We start from the raw sequence: 19,049 nt of genomic DNA on the forward strand, positions 1-19,049 counted from the left end.
GGATGCACTGACAATGTCACCTTGTGACTCCTAAGTGGGAAGTGGAATAAACACTTACTTGAGATTGTTTACTAACACGTTCTTTAGCATTTGGTGACACTTGTCAATTCCTTCATTCATTTATTCTAACATCATATTCACACACTATTCAAATAAGATAACATAAAGTGTTTTAGCAGGTTACACAACTATTAAATAATAGTCTTAGATACTCTGCTGGATATAAAATCAGCATAATTAACCTTTGTGTTTTTTTGTTTTTAACCAACCAAAAAGACAATTTCCTCTAAATCTTCTCAAAGCCACCTAATTTTATTTCCAAAGTTATTTCAGGCAATGACAGTCTCTGCCACATCAGGTGCAGAGTATCAGAATTAAGGAGAGTTTGGCAATGATATCTTGGAAATGACACTAAAAGCACAGGCAACAAAAGCAAAAATAGAGAAATGGGACTATCTCACACTTAAAAACCTTTGTGCATCAAAAGACACAATGAACAAAGTGAAAAGGCAACCTCCAGAATGAGAGAACATATTTGCAAATCATGCATCTCATAAGGGATTATTATCCAGAATATAAAGCATTCCTACAACTCAATAACAAATTAAAAGGACTTGATTAAAAAGGGCAAAGGACTTAAACAGAGATTTCTCCAAAGGTGATATGCAAATAACCAACAAACATGAAAGGATGCTCAATATCACTAATCATCAGAAATATGCGAATTAAACCACAATGATATCACCTTGCATCCATTACGATGGCTACTCTTAAAAAAAGAGAACAACAAGCGCTAGCAAGGATGTGGAGAAACTGGACTGCTTCTGCACTTTTGTTAGGATTATAAAACGCTGCAACTGCTATAAAAGACAGTGTGAAGGTTCCTTAAATAATTAAAAATAGAACTATCATATAATCCAGCAAACCCACTTCCAGATATATATCCAAAAGAATTCAGACTGAGCATGGTGACTCACACACGAAATCTCAGCACTTTGGAAGGCTAAGGCTTGAGGATCGCTTGAGACCAGGGGTTTAAGACCAGCCTGGGCAACATAGTAAGATGCTGTCTCTATTTTTTTTTTTTTTAATTAAAAGAAAAAAAAATTGCAAACAGGGCCTCAAAAAGACATTTGCACGCCAATGTTCATAGCAGCACTATGTAAAATAGCCAAGAGGTAGAAGCAACCGAAATGTCCACTGACAGATGAAAAGATAAACAAAATGTAGTATATACATACCATGGAAAGATACTCGGTCTTTAAAAGGACGGAAATCCTGTCACATACTACCATGTGAATGAAACTTGAGGACATCATGCTAAATGAAATAAACTAGTCACAGGAAGACAAACACTATGATTCTACTTACAAGAGATATCAAAAAGTAGTCAATGTTGACTGGGCACGGTGGCTCACACCTATAATCCCAGTACATTGGGAGGCTGAGGTGGGTGTATCACTTGAGGCCAGGAGTTCGAGACCAGCCTGGCCAACATGGTGAAACCCCAACTTTACTAAAAATACAAAAATTAGCCAGGCATGGTGGCTCACGCCTGTAATCCCAGCTACTTGGGAGGCTGAGGCAGGAGAATCACTTGAACTTGGGAGGCAGAGGTTGCAGTGAGCAGAGATAGCACCACTGCACTCCAGCCTGAGTGACAGAGTGAGACTCTGTTTCAAAGAACAAACAAACAAACAAACAAAAGTACCCAATGTTATGGACTGAATTGTGTCCCTTCAAATTAGTAAGTTCAAGCCCTAACCCCAATGTTCCTATATTTGGAGATAGGACCCCAATGTCCCTGTATTTGGAGATAGGAGGTCATTAAGATTAAATGAGGTCATAAAGATGGGTCCCTAATCTGATAGGGCTGCTGTCCTTACCAGAAGAGGAAGAGACACAGGAGATCTCTCTCTTTCTTTGACATGCACAGGAGGAAAGGCCATGCGAGGACACAGAGAGAAAACAGTCATTTACAAGCCAGGAAGAGAGCCCTCACGAGAAACCAACCCTTGATCTTGGAATTTTACCCTCTAAAATTAGACTTTTAGCCTCCAGAAAAAATAAATAAATGTCTGTTGTTTAAGGCATCTAGTCTGTAGTATTTTGCTATGGCAGCTCTAGTCAACTATAATATAGTCAAATTCATGTAAGTAGAAAGTAGAATGGTGGTTAACAGAGGCTGGGGTGAGTGGGAAAGAGGGTTGTGGTTTAATGAGTATGGAGTTTCAGATTTGCAAGATAAAATTGTTCTGGAGATCTGTTTCACAACAACAGAATATACTTAACGCTACTGAAATATACACTTAAAAATGGTTAAAATGGCATGTGTTATGTGTTTTTAAATACAATTTTTAAAATTAGAGTTTCAATTTTCCTGCTGAAATAAAGAAAAAAAGATAAGGAAATACTACTTTACAAGTAAAGACAACTACTAATACTATTCTAGGACTACAAAATATATATGGGTGTGGTTACATTTGTTTTTACTTCATTGGAAAAAATAACATATTTTTAAAACCATCTTAAGCTAAAACAACACATCTATTTTAGAGATAATATTTAGCAATATGTAGCAAAATAAAGAAACCAAACTAGTTTATAGTTTAGTCTCTATATTTTACTAAAGCTGAAAATAACATTTCATCATCATTTTTTCCTCAATATATTTTGTAAGAAAATGTTATTAATAATAGTCAAATGTAGAATTGTTCTTCTCAGCTCAAATTTCCACATTCCTAAATTAGATATTTTATCCTTTGAAAAAAGGGGGAAGAACCACTACCAATACCAATACTAGGGCTCATGTAACTTACAAAGTGAAGAGAATTCAATTTTAGCTTAAATAAAAAACACTTCTTTACTCCCTACTAACTGCATTCTCCTAAGTCTTTTTCTCCTAAAAATACAAAAACAAGGAGCTTGATAACTATGAAATTCTTCACCAATATTTAATAAAAACAAATCTATTCTTCATATTTCCCTTACAGAAAAAAGAGAGGTGTGACATAAACATTTATATTTTTTGTCACTTATTCTGTTTAACCTAACAAAGTTAAAGTGGATTATATTTAATAGAAACTTTGGCTCACTGGGTACGGTGGCTTATGTCTGTAATCCCAAAATTTTGGGAGGTTGAGGTGGGTGAATCACTTCAGCCCAGCAGCTCGAGATAAGTCTGTGCAACATGGCAAAATCGCACCTCTACAAAATATAAATATACAAAAAGTAGCTAGGTGTGGTGACATGTACCTGTAATCCCAGCTACCTGGGAGGCTGAGGTGGGAGGATCACTTGAGCCCAGAAGGTTGAGGCTACAGTGAGCTGAGACTGACCCACTACACTCCAGTCTGGGTGACAGAGTGAGACCTTGTCTCAAAAAGAGTAAAAAATATAAGGAAAAAGACATTTTGGCTCATGTGATAGTAAGATTTTCTTATTTGCTGGCCTAAACACAATTTCAAGAAAATTGTGGGCTATATAACACACAGAGGGAAAAAGGCAGACAAAGTTTGATTTCAGATGTCTTGATTAGGGTTTCTCAAATTTGGCACTATTGGCATTTGGGGTTGAAAAATTCCTTGTTGTGGGAGTTCTCCTTTGCACTGAAGGATGCTTAAGAGCATCCCTATTTACTAGACGCCAGTAGTTCCCCAAGTTGTGACAACTAAAAATGTCTCCAGACATTGCCAAATGTCTCCTGTGAAGCTAAATTACTCCCAGTCTAGAGCATATGAGGCCACAGGTGGACTGATGAATTGGCAGACTTAAACTACAGAAGTTAATACAGAATCTAAAGCCAAAAAGTTAATATTTAGCATCTAAATGCTGATAAGTAAACTAAAAAATGTGATATATGAAATAAATTATTTCCCCAATACAAAATGTGGAGCAGTTAAAAAAAAAAAAAAAAAAAACCACTGGCGCTCACCAAGATGTGAAACTCTAGCTGGAGTGGGCAGGAGGGGAGGATGAAAAACAATACACTTCAAAGTGTTGAGTGTTGACAGAGATGTGTGTCTATTGCTAGAAAGAAGGAACACTCTAAAAATACTACATGCCACTTTTTTGTGTATGCTCAAGGAAATAAAACCATAGTTACATTTGCTATTTTCCTCTTTTAGACTACCATCTGGCAATCCACACTTCCACTAGAAAAAAGTTCTAGCCAATTGGACTAAAATAGTTAATACACCACCCCCTGCGCCAAAAATATGCCAGGAAGTCTACAGCTTGTTCAGTCACACCCAAAAAGACACTAATGTCCTTAAATGACAAAGTAAATAACTCACAGCATGTTTACCTACTTCTCTTCATACCTTGGGGGCAGAGCGTCAAACAATAGCAGGAGGAAAAATACAACAAAAGTAGTTATAAGCAACAGGCAAACTAAAGTGACCAAATTAATTTATTAGATGTCAACTTGTCCCTAAGACAGTTGGAGTTTTAAAAAATCTACTAATTGAATACAAGAGAACACATAAGACTATAGTCACAATATTTCCAGTGTCAGAGGAATTTGTTAAGAATGAGTGAAGTAATAAGGCAGGTGCATCAGATTCTTATAATACTCTTCAAGAAAGGAAAGGTAAAGATTCTACATATAATGAATATAACAATCAGCAAAATAAACCACTTCCTTTTTCTTAATACTTGAAAGTTGTCAAAAGACAAACTGGTACATGCATGCTAGTATATCCTGTGAGTTATCTTTCACTAATCCATACAGGCAGGCTATGGTAACAAGAACCTACAGTTACCAATAGGTAAATAATGATTACCAAATATTACAAAGATAAGCAGAAAACCATGCACCATTGCACAAACATTAATTGAATGCTTTGAGCACTTTTATAAGTACTCATCTAGCTGAGCAAGACAGATGGTCCTGGTTCACGCGGAGTTTACATTTCAGGGCAGGAATTCTAGTGAAATAATCAAACATTTGGGAAATGCACCACCATGAAAGACAGGTACCAAACTCAATCTTTGTTTTCAAAAACAGAAGAGCCAAAACCCAAGGAAAACATTAATAGAGAAACAACAAGACTTTAAGCAAAAATATTATTATCACAGAGATTGTATCTGTAAAAAGAGATTATGACATAAGAGAAAATTTTGAGTGAATGCTCACATTTAAACATATCTGTATAAAATCTTAGAAAGCCAAGGATAAAAAGAAAATCCTACAGGTTTTTGGAGAGACAGAATAGGTATAATAAATTTTCAGATACTCACAGATTGACTACAGTCCAAGGTTAAAAGAAGTATTAAAGAGTATACTTCATCACATTAAAAAAATCAAACAAAGAATACTGAGTAAAAAAAATCACAAAAAGAGAACATATCAAATAATACCATACCTTTTTAAGGAAGTATTTATAATAAAGATACAAAACTTTCATGGTCATGATGCATGACAGTAGACAAATGGAGGAGGGCTTCAGCTTAATATTTCTTTAAGAAGAAATACAACCATCATATCATCAGAATCACAAAGGATTCAACATAGGAAAGGGAGGAGGTTAGGAGGGAGCAAAAAGACAAACATGAATCTCCAAGTCTTTCCTTGTTCCAGTGAAGAGTATGGATACTAATTAAATCTAAATATTGACAGTTAAAAAAAAGAGTAAATTTAAATGTGTATTAAAATTTTAAGGTTAATCATGAATAATCATTTTGAAGTAAACAAAAAAGTTCTTTTTTGCTTCCAAATCATTGGAGGAAAGAAATGACACAGAGAGGGCAACCAATCTAAAAGAGCAAACTATGTCCAAATTCATCAAAATCACAATAAATGTGAATAATTAAATTCACCATTAAAATAGAAGGACTCTCCTACTGGAGTTTTAAACTATCCAGCTATACGCAGTTCATAAGGTATATCTTAATGCAATATACACTTGATTAAATGACACAAGACAGGTGAAAATAAACACAAAAAGAACAAATCAACAATTTTTTATAAAGTAAATATAGTAGTATTAACATCAGGCAAATGTATTAGTAAGGTTCTCTAGAGGGATGGAACTAATAAGACAGATAAATACATATAAAGGGGAGTTTATTGAGGAGTATTAACTCACATGATCAAAAGGTGCCACAACAGGCCATCTGTAAGCTGAGGAGCAAGGAAACTAGTCCAAATCCCAAAGCTGAAGACCTTGGAGTCCAATGTTCAAGGGCAAGAAGCATCCAGCATAGGAGAAAGACGTAGGCTGGGAGGCAAAGCCAGTCTAGTCTTTTCATGTTTTTTCTGCCTGCTTTATATTCCAGCCATGCTGGCAGCTGATCAGACGGTGCCCACCCAGATTAAGGGTGGGTCTGCCTTTCCCCAGCCCACTGACTCAAATGTTAATCTCCTTTGGTAACACCCTCACAGACACACCCAGGATCAATACTTTGCATCCAGTCAAGTTTATACTTAGTATTAATCATCACAAGTCGATCCCTTGTTAACTTGTACCCATACACATCTCCTGAGATCATACATAATCTTCAAATAAAAACAATAAGAAGGTCATAATTATGCCTAACGTAATACAACTATCCTTCATACAACCGGAAATGCACCAATCCCCAACCCTCTATTCCATAAAGTTAACAATACTTAAAAGCTCATATGAAGTCAATAAACTTTATGTCACATGATAAAGGAAAAAGGAAGTATGATGAAGATATTTTCTTAGTACAAGTGCACAAATGTGTTTTTAACAAAAGGAGAAGGAAATACTCATGACACTTACATTCCTTGTTTCTGCAACTGGTCATCTGGTCATAGCTGGTATTGATGACTACCTTCTTCTACTACCCATCCTGTATTCCTTTTGCCTTCAGCAAGCACCTCAGCAGGTTGTGTTTTTTTTTTCCTGGTAGAGTGAACCAAACCTTCATTCCTGAAGGGTCTGGGTCATTTGTAGTCCTGCCTGGATTGAGCTGTTGTAGTTTCCCATTGACCTTAATTGCAGGGCATGGTAATACTAAGAGATGCCCTAATGGATCTCCTGTATTTCATGCATACTCTTCCTTACTTCCATTGTGGAGCAGTAGACTGATTTCATCTTGATAGTCCAGGTCACTCACCGCAGGCAACACTGTTACTTCCTTCTTAGCCTGTTGACTTAAAGGTAGGAGGAGCCCAAAGTGTCCAGGTGGCAATCTTAACTTCCAGTTTAATGGAATCGTTGTTTTGTCTCCTGGTGGCAGCGTTGCTCCTGCTGGAACTAAGACCTCTAGGCCAGCGGAAAGTAATGTTGCAGGAAGAGGAAGCAAACATTTTGCTAGTGGATCACTATGGGTGCCACTTCCACTTCCACCCCTCGATTCCTGGACCCATGAATCCTGGCTATGGGAGAAACACTGCCATATGCTGGATGCTGATTCAGAGCATACACGGCATTCTGGAGAACTTTGCCCCAGCCCTGCAAAGTATTGTCACCTACTTGCTGTTGTAATTGTGACTTCAAAAGGCCATTCCACTGTTCTATCCAGCTGCTTCAGGATGATGGGGAACACAGTAAGATCAGTGAGTCTAATGAGCATGAGCCCACTGCTGCACTTCTTTAGCCATAAAGTGAGTGCCTTGGTCAGAGGCAGTGCTGTGTGGAATACCATGATGGTGGATAAGGCATTCTGTGAGTCTTCGGATGGGAGTCTTGCAGAAGCATTGTGTGTAGGATAGGCAAATCCATATCCAAAGTGTGTATTCCACTGAGGACAAACCTCTGCCCTTTCCATGATGGAAGAGGTCCAATATAATCAATATGCCACCAAATAGCTGGCTGATCACCCCCAAAAATGGCGCCATATCAAGGGCTCAGGGTTGGTCTCTGCTGCTGGCAAATTGGGCACTCAGCAGTGGCCATAGCCAGGTCAGCCTTGGTGAGTGGAAGTTCATGTTGCTGAGCCCATGCATAACATCTATCCCTGCCACCATGGGCACTTTATTCATGGACCCATTGGGCAATGACAGGGTGGCTAGGGAAAGAGGCTAAGAATGAGTCATCCTATCCACTTGATTATTAAAATCTTCCTCTGCTGAGGTCACCTGTTGGTAAGCTCTCACATGGGATACAACTGTCTTCACAGTTTTTGATCACTCAGAGAGGTCCATCCACATACCTCATCCCCTAATTTCTTTGTCACAATTTTCCAATCATGCTTCTTCCAAATGTCTGACCATGTCAAACCATTGGCTACAATGAATCAGTATATAATTGCACATCTGGCCATTTCTCCTTCCATCCAAGGTTCACTGCTCCAAGTTCTGCCCACTGGGAAGAGTTCCCTTCACTGCTATCATTCAAGGATGTCCCAGAAAGGGGCTATAGTGCTGTAGCTGTCCACTTTCAGGTGGTGTCCGCATATCGTGGAGAACCGTTTGTGAACTAGGCCCTAGTCTTCTCTTCCTCTGACAACTGATCATAGGGAACTCCCCACGAGGCCACTGGTGTAGGCTGGGGAAGAGACAGCAGGGTGGCAGGAGTGGAGACCATGGGCATTTGAGCCACTTCCTCATGTAACTTACTTGTGCCTTCAGGACCTGCTCGAGCCCAATCATGTATATACCACTTCCATTTGATGATGGAATGCTGCTGTGCAGGACCACTTTATGGCTAGACAGGTCAGAAAGTACCCAGTTCATGTCACATGGTGACTTGATGATTCATAGTCAAATATCCAGTTTTCACCAAAGCCCAGTAACAGGCCAAGATCTGTTTCTCAAAAGGAGAACAGTTATCTGCAGAAGATGCAGGGCCTTGCTCCAAAATCCTGATGCCTCTGCTAACAGCAGAGACTCCCTTATGGGGGCCTGCCAAAGGCTCCAACAGCATCCCTAACTGCCAATGACACCTCAAGCACCATTGGATCTGCTGGGTTATATGGCCCAAGTGGCAGAGCAGCTTGCACAGCAGCCTGGACCTGTTGCAGAGCCTTCTCCTGTTCTGGACTCCACCCAAAACTGACAGCCTTTTGGGTAACTCGATAAATGGGTCAGAGTAACACACCCAAATGAGGGACGTGTTGCCTCCAAAATCGTACCAGGCCTACCAGGCATTGTGCCTCTTTCTTGGTTGTAGGAGGGGCCAAATGCAGCAACTTTTCCTTCACCTTAGAAAGAATATCTCAACAGGCTCCACACCACTGGACCCCCGGAAATTTTACTGAGGTAGAAGGTCCCTGAATTTTAGTTGGATTTATTTCCCATCCTCTGGCACGCAAATCTCTCACCAATAAGTCCAGTGTGTTTGCTACTTCTTGATCACTGGATTCAATCATCATACTGTCCTCAACATAAAAAACCAGTGTTATATCTTGAAGAAGGGAAGTGATCAGGGTCTCTCCAAATAGGATTATGACACAAAGTTGATATACTCCTGAGGTAGGACAATAAAGGCATATTGCTGGCCTTGTCCGCTGAAGACAAATTGCTTCTGGTGGGCCTTACGGACAGGAGTGGAGAAAAAGGCATTTGCCAAATCAGTGGCTGCATACCAAGTACCAGGAGATGTGTTACTTTGCTCAAGCAATGAAACCACATCTGGTACTGCAATTGCAATCGGAGTCACCACTTTGTTACACTTACGATAATCCATTTTCATTCTCTAAGAGCCATCTGTCTTCTGCACAGGCCAAATAAGAGAGTTGAACAGGGATATGGTAGGAATCACCACCCCTGCATCTTTCAAGTCCTTGATGGTGGCACTAATTTCAGCAGTCCCTCCAGGGATGCGATATTGGTTTTGATTTACTGTTTTTCTAGGTGGAGGCAGCTCTAATGGTTTCCATTTGGCCTTTCCCACCATTATGGCTCTCAACCTACAGTCAGGGAGCCAATGTGGGGGTTCTACCAGTTGTTAAGTATGTCTATGTCAATCATGCATTCTGGCACTGGGGAGATGACCACAGGATAAGTCCAGGGACACAATGGACCCACTGTAAGTCAGACCTGAGCTAAAACTCCATCAATTACCTGACCTCCATAAGCCCCTATTTTAACTGGAGGACCACAATGACATTTTGGGTCCCCTGGACTCAGCGTCAGCTCAGAGCCAGTGTCCAGTAGTCCCTGAAATGTCTGATCATTTCCCTATGCCCATTGAACAGTTAGCCTGGTAAAAGGCTGGAGGTCTCCTTGGGGAAGGATGGGAGAAAGATTCACAGCATAAACTGTCAGTAGTGTAGAGTGGTCCTTCCTCAAGGGGACCCGGTCTCCCTTTCATTCAAGGGGTTCTGGGTATGTGAACTGGCTCAAGTCTGGAAATTGATTAAGGGACTATGATTCTCTGCTTTTATAATTCAAATTAGTCTGGAAGTTCTCTGCTTATATAAATTAAGTAGGAATGCAGTAGGCTTCCTATCACTTCTAGGAACATTGTAATTAGCCAATGCCAGAGTTCGACAGGAGTCAGATTATTCTGATTGCTGCTTTGCCTCTTCTGTCCATCACAGTAGCTATGCCCAGCTTGCCTTTGACAGCTGAGTGCCACCACTTGGCCCCTGCCACCTCGGGATCCAATTATTCCAATTGTATTTAAATTTTGTAGCTGAGTGACTGCAGTTCCCACTGTTAGATCTGACATACAGAGAAGGGCAATTACAGGGCTCTTCAAAGATGAAGGTGCTGCCTTCACAAATCTATTTCACAAAGCATTGGTCAAGGGTATATCTTCTGGACCCTCCCAGCTGGGATGAGTAGGTCTAAAGAGACTAATCCACTCCACCATCCCTTCCTCTACATTAAACGAAGAGAGATCAGGCATTTCCAGCTCACTCACAGTGGGCCATTTTTAATCCATCTTTCAGCTAACCAAGCAAATAAACTATTAGAACCTTTTGTAACTCCCCAAGCTGCAATATTAAATGAAGAATCCCTAATTAGTGGGCCCAAATCAATAAATTCAGTCTAATCCAACTCTATATTCCTTCCACCATTATCCCACACCCTTAATATCCATTCCCATGCCTGTTTTCCAGATTTCTGTTTATATACATTAGAAAACTCAAGCAGTTCTTTTCGCTTGTAGTACACCTCTTCATGGGTCTTACTCTCAACCTCACCTCTAGGGGTCCACCGAGACTCTAGTCTAGTTATAGGTCTAGAAGCAAACAGAGGTTTTGGGGGTGGCTCCTGAGGAGAATCAACATTATCTTGCTTGGAAACTGCCTCTGGGGAGGCCATCGCTATTGCCTCAGGCAGTAAAGGGTTTATCTCCTCAGACAAAGGTGGAAATGCTGATGGCAGCATGGGTTGGAAAGGGGATGTTGCCACTACTGGGGATGGGGAAGCTGTGTCTTCTGGCAAGAAAGGTTCCTTAGAGTTTATAAGCTCAGTATCCCCAGCTTCATCAGGGTCCTCCCACATATCCCCATTCCAAGTTTCAGGGTCCCATTTTTTCCCGATTAATCCCCTCACTTTAACAGTAGACACCTGGTGAGGCTGTGCATACACTTTTCATTGCAGGTCAGTCACTCACATGATAAACTTGTGTCTGATTTTCCACAATTTCAACTCTTTCTCTACAGGAGATAAGATTCTCACTCAAGGCAATCTTAGCAGATTTGAGGCTCCGTATCTGTTTCTGAAGCTGGGAGTTAGAATCCCTGAGTTCATCATTTTCTTTCATCACTTTGTCCAGTGAACTTAGGAGCAACCAACCAACTTCATTATGTTCCTTAATATAGTCAAAGGCATTATGCAGAGAGTCACTAAACTCCTTGCCTCTCATAAGCAGTGAATCAGGAGTGTCAAATGTATTTACTGTGCATAACTCTGTTAACAGTTCATGCCAAGGACTATCAGTGTTCTCCATGTTATCAGAAGTAGAGACCTTAGCATTTTTGGATGTAATCATATTAAGCAGCCAACTCCAGAAACCTCAAAACCAATGAAAGAACTCTATCCTTAATATTCTGTTCCTCTAGAACCACTCCTGGTATCAAAATCCGTATTAGTCAGGGCTCTCTAGAGGGATGGAACTAATAGAATATATAGACATATATTTGTAAATCTTTTTATACATATATTTAATTCTTCATATATAAAAAGCCATATATATATATCTCTTCATATATAAATATATAAATCTTCATATATATGAAGATATATACACACACACACACACATATATGATCATATTAACTCACACAATCTCAAGGTCCCACAATAGGCCATCTATAAGCTGAGGAGCAAGGAAGCCAGTCCTAATCCCAAAGCTGAAGAACTTGGAGTCCAATGTTCAAGGGCAAGAAGCATCTAGCACTAGAGAAAGATGTAGGCTGGGAGGCTAAGCCAGTCTAGTCTTTTCATGTTTTTCTGCCTGCTTTATATTCCAGCCATGCTGGCAGCTGATTAGATGGTGCCCACCCAGATTAAGGGTGGGTCTGCCTTTCCCCAGCCCACTGACTCAAATGTTAATCTCCTTTGGCAACACCCTCACAGACCCACCTAGGACCAATACTTTGCATCCTTCAATCTAATCAAGTTGACACTTACTATTAACCATCACAGCAAATTAGAATGAAACAAAAACTAGCATTAAATTGAAGAAGAGCAAAATCTCCTATTGATAGTATACTCAATTAGTTGTCATGCTTTTATTTCTCTAACAATACAGCTTTAAAATATATAATGTGAAAACTAGAATCAAAACAGAAGAAAATTACTTACATAATCATAATGTAAGATTCAACATACCTGTCAGAAAAGTCCACATTTCAATAAATAGAAAAGATGAATATAAAGGGTTTTAATAAATTTGATTATATAAACCTAAATGTATAAAGATACACACACACACACACACACACACACACACACACACACATCAAAAGAAAATATAATCAATGTAGAGCTTAATAGTTGACTACGTATAAGGGCACCAAAAAAAAAAAAAAAAAAAAAAAAAAAAAATCCAAGCCCTCAAAAAGAGTCTCAAAAGCATAAAACTGAGATGCATCCATTGAACATGCCTCAATAAAATATAAGGATAGTGTCAAGTACCTGTTTCCTTTAGAATCACATCAGATAGGCAAAAATCTAAATGGAAATTTCAGTGAGAATTTAGGGTAATGGACATTTATAAAAACTTCAGGTGGGAGTATAAATTCATGATACCTTTTTACAAAATAATTTGATATTACCTCTCAAAATTTTAAATGTCCATACCCTTTGACTCAACAATTGTACCTCTAGAAATTCCTCTAATATAGAAAACTTATAATCAGAAAACAAATATACAAGATTACAACACTAATTATAACAGCAAAAAAGTAATAAACCAAATATCAATTAAAAGAAAAATGGCTAAGTAATTTATAGTACCTCCATTTCATAAAATGTCAAGCACTGACATGGAAAGAATCTCTAAGACATGGGCTTAAGTGTAAAAAAATACACGTTTAAGTGCAAAATGAATGGAAAAAGAAGTGGAAGAGTACACAACAAACGTTTTACTTCTGGAGAGGGATATAATTTTACCTTACATATGTCTCTTAGTGTTTGGATCTTTTATGACTGGTACTACTTGCATAAGAAACGTAATTAATTTTTTCAATGTCTTATTTACTTTCCAGAAAAAGACTAAGATCCTTCCGTCCTTAGGACAAATTTGATCAAACCCATCTGAGAGTACGGGACAAGTACAAACTTTGATTCTGTTACAATAAGAATACCTGCTGTTTCCTTTTCTGGGAATGATCTTCCATCAGATATGGCTCAGCACTTCACTTCCTTCAAGTTATCTGCTTAAATATCACTTTATCTAAGGAATCTTTCCTGACTTTGCAATATAAAATGACAACATCCTACTCCCATCCTACCCCTCGCCAACTACCTTACCTTGTTTCATTTTTCACTAGAGTAATTTACTACCAGTATCTTAGTGTGCTTATCTTTAAAGTGGGGATGATAATAGTACCTACCACACAGGTTGTTGTTAGGCTTAAATGACCTATGAGTTCTTAGATGAGTGCCTGACACATAGTAAGAGACATAAGAATCTGTTTTGTTTATGGTCTGCCTTCCCCCATTAGAACAACAATGCTAAGAGGTAGGGGCTGTGTTTTGTTCATTATTGTATCCTGATGCCTGGAAAGTGCTTATTGGTAAACATTCATCACTGTTGAAGTCGGATTTAGTACTGCAGCCATATGTACAGACAGCTTAGATTACAAGAAAAAAATAATAATTTTTGGTAAAAGCAAGCTTTCTGCATATTAGCATGAATCATCTGTAATAATTCAACCTATTCTAAACATATAATATTTAGCAGTATGGCTCCTAGAAGCTTCAAGCAGGGAAGGGGTATAGTGGCATTTAATTCATTAATTTCTTAACACCAACATGACAACAAAAGATAAAACATAATGTGGATGAGAAAACAAATGCACAACTTACTTTTCATTCCTGCTTTTGATGCATGGCTGGTAGAGGACCTTGATAGCACTCCAGGCAGAACTAGAATCTGCTTTCAATGTGTCTTCCAACAATGGGAATTTTTTGATATATTTAGAATTTCTCAATGATTCAATCACCAAACTGTCTGAATTTAAAAGCCACAGCTAAAGATGTGAAGAGAAAGTCCAAGTATAAGAATATTGTCACCTTATCCATATCTTATGACTTTTCAAAAACAAAAAAGAGACTATGAAAATCCCAGAAAAAATAAATATGAGAATCATGTACATAATTTTAAAGCTAGGTAGGCCTTTCAAAATATAACACTTGGTAGAGCAATTGACATAAAGTTAAAAAAAAAAAAAGACAACTGACTCAGAGAAAATACGCATAAGTAACAACGTTATTATCTATAATATACAGAGCTTCAGTAAGGAGGTAAAACAGCCCGAGAGAAATACAGGCAAAGAATATGAACAGAATTAACAGAAGAAATAAAAGATACATAAACATATATTCAAATCTTAATGTAACTAATAAATGTGAAATTTTGTGCCACCATTTTTCATTGATCAGATTGGCAAATATAAAAGGATTGATAACATCTAGTTCAGAAAAGGGGTTTGAAGTGGGCATTCCAATACACTGCTGGTAAAGTGTTTCGGGATTTGGATGCATGTGATTCACTGAGGGAGAACTCACAGGAGAAAAGTGAAGGAAATGGGATAAGGAAGGGGAAAGAGCTAATTAAGGATATAGAATCATCTGGAGTCTGGTTTTGGCCTGATCCATGGGGGAGTTCTACAGCATGAATCCCACCTACAGAGTTTGTTCTACTTTGAGACAAGAGTCCCTAGCTTTCTGTGCCCCAGGATCAAATCACTGGCAGTGGGCTGACCAAGAAGGGGTAAGTCAGGGAGATGGGATTGTGGCGGACAGGTAACTTCTGGGCAAGGCAACCCCTGTCATCTGAAAAGGAAGTCTCTGGAGAAGGGGGCAGCTGTGAGCCATTATTAGCCAACACTGTCAGCAGCTGGGAATGGGTGCATCAACCCAGTATGGGGTCTGGGTGGCACACCAAGAATGCCTACTATAAAAGATAAATTAGTACAACTTTTTTTGCAAGGTGATAATTACCTGAGTTTCAAATACACAAATTCTAATACTATATTACATTAGAAAGATCCATTTATAAAGAAGTACTAAAAGATACAGGCAAAGATTATTTTCATTGCAGTTCAGTCTTATCAGCCATACAGCAAAATTCCAATCATTAAAGAGCCAGACCTACATTTAAACTAACAAAAACAATCCTCAAGATACATACTGTGAAGCAAGCAGGTTGCAGAAAAACACTAATCATATGATACTGGTTTTTTTTTTTTTTTTTTTTACAAATAGATAAACACCTGTGAGTGTACATATATATAGTCGTATATGGAAAGAATAAAAATAATGAAGTACACATATCAGACTGTTATTACTGATTGCCCCCTGAATAGTATGATATAGCAAGGCAAGAAAAGGAACATTTTATGTTCTTCATGGTCCCTGATTGTGTTTCAAGAATATTTTATAAAAAAGAAAAATCTAAATATATGTTAGAAAGTTTCAGAAGTTCCTACTCCTGATTTTCAATTTGAAATCTTAGAATAAAATAAAAAGTAAAACTGATTTCAGATAACTGTGAGGCATATTTAGTATCAAAATCAGTCAGAAAATATTTTAGGTTTTCATAGAAATTATCTGCAATTAGAAGAACATAGGGTCCTCATAAGGGATGGCCAGCTACAGAGTCACACCTAACAGCAACTTCAGGCCCTTCCCTCTTTTTTGTTACTATGTTTCCATATTAGCTTTTTAGTTTCATAAAGGCATTTGGGCTCTACCTTGAGCACCTGGAACAGTGTCTTTCATATAAGAAGTGCTCCATACATGTTTACTGGTTGAATAAAATAGATGTAGAAGTAGAGAGGATATTTGGGCTATGATTCTTGGTTATCCAGATAAATGCTCAAAATTTGTTTCTGAAGGACACTATTTTTAATAGAGGCAGTGTAATATTAGGCTCTAGTGGTACATGCTGGGATGATTGTTAGCCACAAAGCCTCTTCCTCAAAAATTGCCACTATTTCTCAAATATCACAGAATCAGAGCAACTAAAAACAACAAAAGAAGTCCAGGTATGGTGGCTCATGCCTGTAATCCCACTATAATCCCAACAGTTTGGGAGGCCAAAGTGAGAGGATTACCTCAGCCCAGGAGTTCAAGACCAGCCTGGGCAACATAGCAAGACCTCATCTCCAAAATTAAAAAATTGTTTGGGAATGGTGGAGTAGGCCTGGAGTCTCAGCTATTTAGAAGGCTGAGGTGGGAGGATCACTTTAGCCTGGGAAGTCGAGGCTGTGGTGAGCCATAATCCTGCCACTGCACTCCAGCCTGTGTGACAGAGTAAGACCTTATCTCAAAAAAACAAAAAACAAACAGGAGCAATAGGACATATTCTAAACATAAGAGTACGAAATAGAAAAAAAAAAAAAAAAAAAAAAAGGTGAGACAGAATAGTGTTATAGTGACCAAAAAAAAGCCATTACTAACTGAGAGTAAAAAATCTGATTTTGGCCAGGCGCAGTGGCTCATGCCTGTAATCCCAGCACTTTGGGAGGCCGAGGCAGGTGGATAACGAGGTCAGGAGATCGAGACCATCCTGGCTAACACAGTGAAACCCCATCTCTACAAAAAAATTAACTGGGCGTGGTGACGGGTGCCTGTAGTCCCAGCTACTCAGGAGGCTGAGGCAGGAGAATGGCGTGAACCCAGGAGGCTGAGCTTGCAGTGAGCCAAGATCGTGCCACCATACTCCAGCCTGGGGAACAGAGCGAGACTCCATCTCAAAACAAAGAAAAAAAAACCCTGATTTTGTGGTATGAGCTTCTAAATAGCAGGAATCAGGAATTTTCTCTGTATCCCTAGTAACTAGTACATAGAGGCACTTGATCATCTGCTATTAAATTAAGGGAGTTTGATTTATGAATTAAACTGATATTAACTTTTTTTTTTTTTTTTAAGATGGAGTCTTGCTCTGTCACCCAGGCTTAAGTGCAGTGGCACCATCTTGGCTCACTGCAACCTCTACCTCCCGACTTCGAGCGATTCTCCTGCATCAGCTTCCTGAGTAGCTGGGACTACAGGCATGGGCCATCCACCAGGCTAATTTTTGTATTTTTAGTAGAGATGAGGTTTCCCCATGTTGGCCAGGCTGGTCTCGAACTACTGACCTCAAGTGATCCCCCTACCTTGGCTTCCCAAAGGGCTGGGATTACAGGCATAAGTCACCATGCCCAGCCTGATATTAACATTTTTAATCACTTATTTTCCACACCTGAGAATTAAGAAAAAAAAAATGAAAAAACTAAAGAATTCTGAGACCTTGGATTCCTAGGCTACAAAAGCTGGATAAAATAATTTCTTACCAAGATATACACTTTGTCGTCCTGACCTTGAATCCTGAATCTAAAAGTACTTCTAGCAGAGGAGAGCTGCACCAGACACTGGGTGATCACGCTCTGGACAAACCGAGACCTGTTTGAACAGAAATCAATTTTCAAAACGTGTGTCTCATAATAACTCTAACTGGTAAGATAAGCAAAAAATACCCACAGGGTACCTAAAAGGCAGAGACATCCACATTCCAGACTTTTCTATGTACTGCTCATTCCCTCACAATCCACACTGATGTGGATTTTAATATAGTTTAATGTATTCAGCTTTGCTCCATTCTTCTTCAAATCTATTCTCCAATCCTTAATACACTTTCCACACCAAACCTAACTATTCACCCCTACTGAATAAAAAAATACCATGTTAGAACAAGTCAATACTCCATTTGTGCTGTAGCATATTAAACAGAGAATAACTAACTTACAAAAGGAGGCAAGAAATTTCCTTCCAAACATCAGACAGTATTGTCTACATTTTCTTCCATTTGGATGGAAAGTGTCCCTAAAGTGTCAGCTCTGAGGTACAGAATCCAAGTATTTACATAACGATAAAGTTCAAGGCTATACTCAGATTGCCATAATTTTAGGATATCAACAAATAAACAGGAATAAAGGCATATCATGGTTAACTTGTTTGCAAACTAAAAAGAGTCAAAGAAATAAAAACACTAATAGATTTAGGGGCTAAGTACCATGTTTTTAAAACACAGGAGTCATTTGAAACTGACCTATGTTTCAAATTTTAAATAATTCAAATTAAAACCAGAAGCTATTCAAAAAACTTATTGGTGACTAGGTGATAAAATTCTAGATATCTGGCACATAGAAATAAGCATAGAAAACTTTCAGAATTAGAAGATTTATAAGAGCACATTTGTCTACAGCACTATATGGAGCAAAACATTTTTTTAAATCCTCAAATCTTTTATATGTGTGGTTTGGTTCAACTATCTAAAAGGCTTTCTCTTTCCTTTTCCAAATAAAGAAAGGTATGAATAAAAATGAATTCCCATATCATCAATTGTACTTCCTTTTTCCTAAATTTGGAATTACAAATATATACCATGCAATACTACTTAGCCACAAAAAGGAACGAAATAATGGCAATCACAGCATCCTGGACGTAATTGGAGACTATTATTCTAATT

At 38.5% G+C, this 19,049-nt stretch overlaps 1 protein-coding gene across 9 annotated transcripts in view; it reads right to left on the reverse strand.

Moving 5' to 3' along the window:
- UBE3D (ubiquitin protein ligase E3D) overlaps positions 1 to 19,049 on the reverse strand; it is a 187,105-nt gene that overhangs the window by 120,389 nt on the left and 47,667 nt on the right. For all 9 annotated transcript variants that reach the window (XM_031667272.1, XM_031667271.1, XM_021937544.2 and 6 more), the window contains 2 exons: positions 17,875 to 17,983; positions 14,402 to 14,565 (listed from right to left, as the gene is read on the reverse strand). In XM_031667272.1, the coding sequence (XP_031523132.1) occupies positions 14,402 to 14,565; positions 17,875 to 17,983 (273 nt within the window). The remainder of the gene's footprint in view (positions 1 to 14,401; positions 14,566 to 17,874; positions 17,984 to 19,049) is intronic.

This window comes from Papio anubis, chromosome 6 (genome assembly GCF_008728515.1).
Source record: "Papio anubis isolate 15944 chromosome 6, Panubis1.0, whole genome shotgun sequence".
NCBI lineage: Eukaryota > Metazoa > Chordata > Mammalia > Primates > Cercopithecidae > Papio > Papio anubis.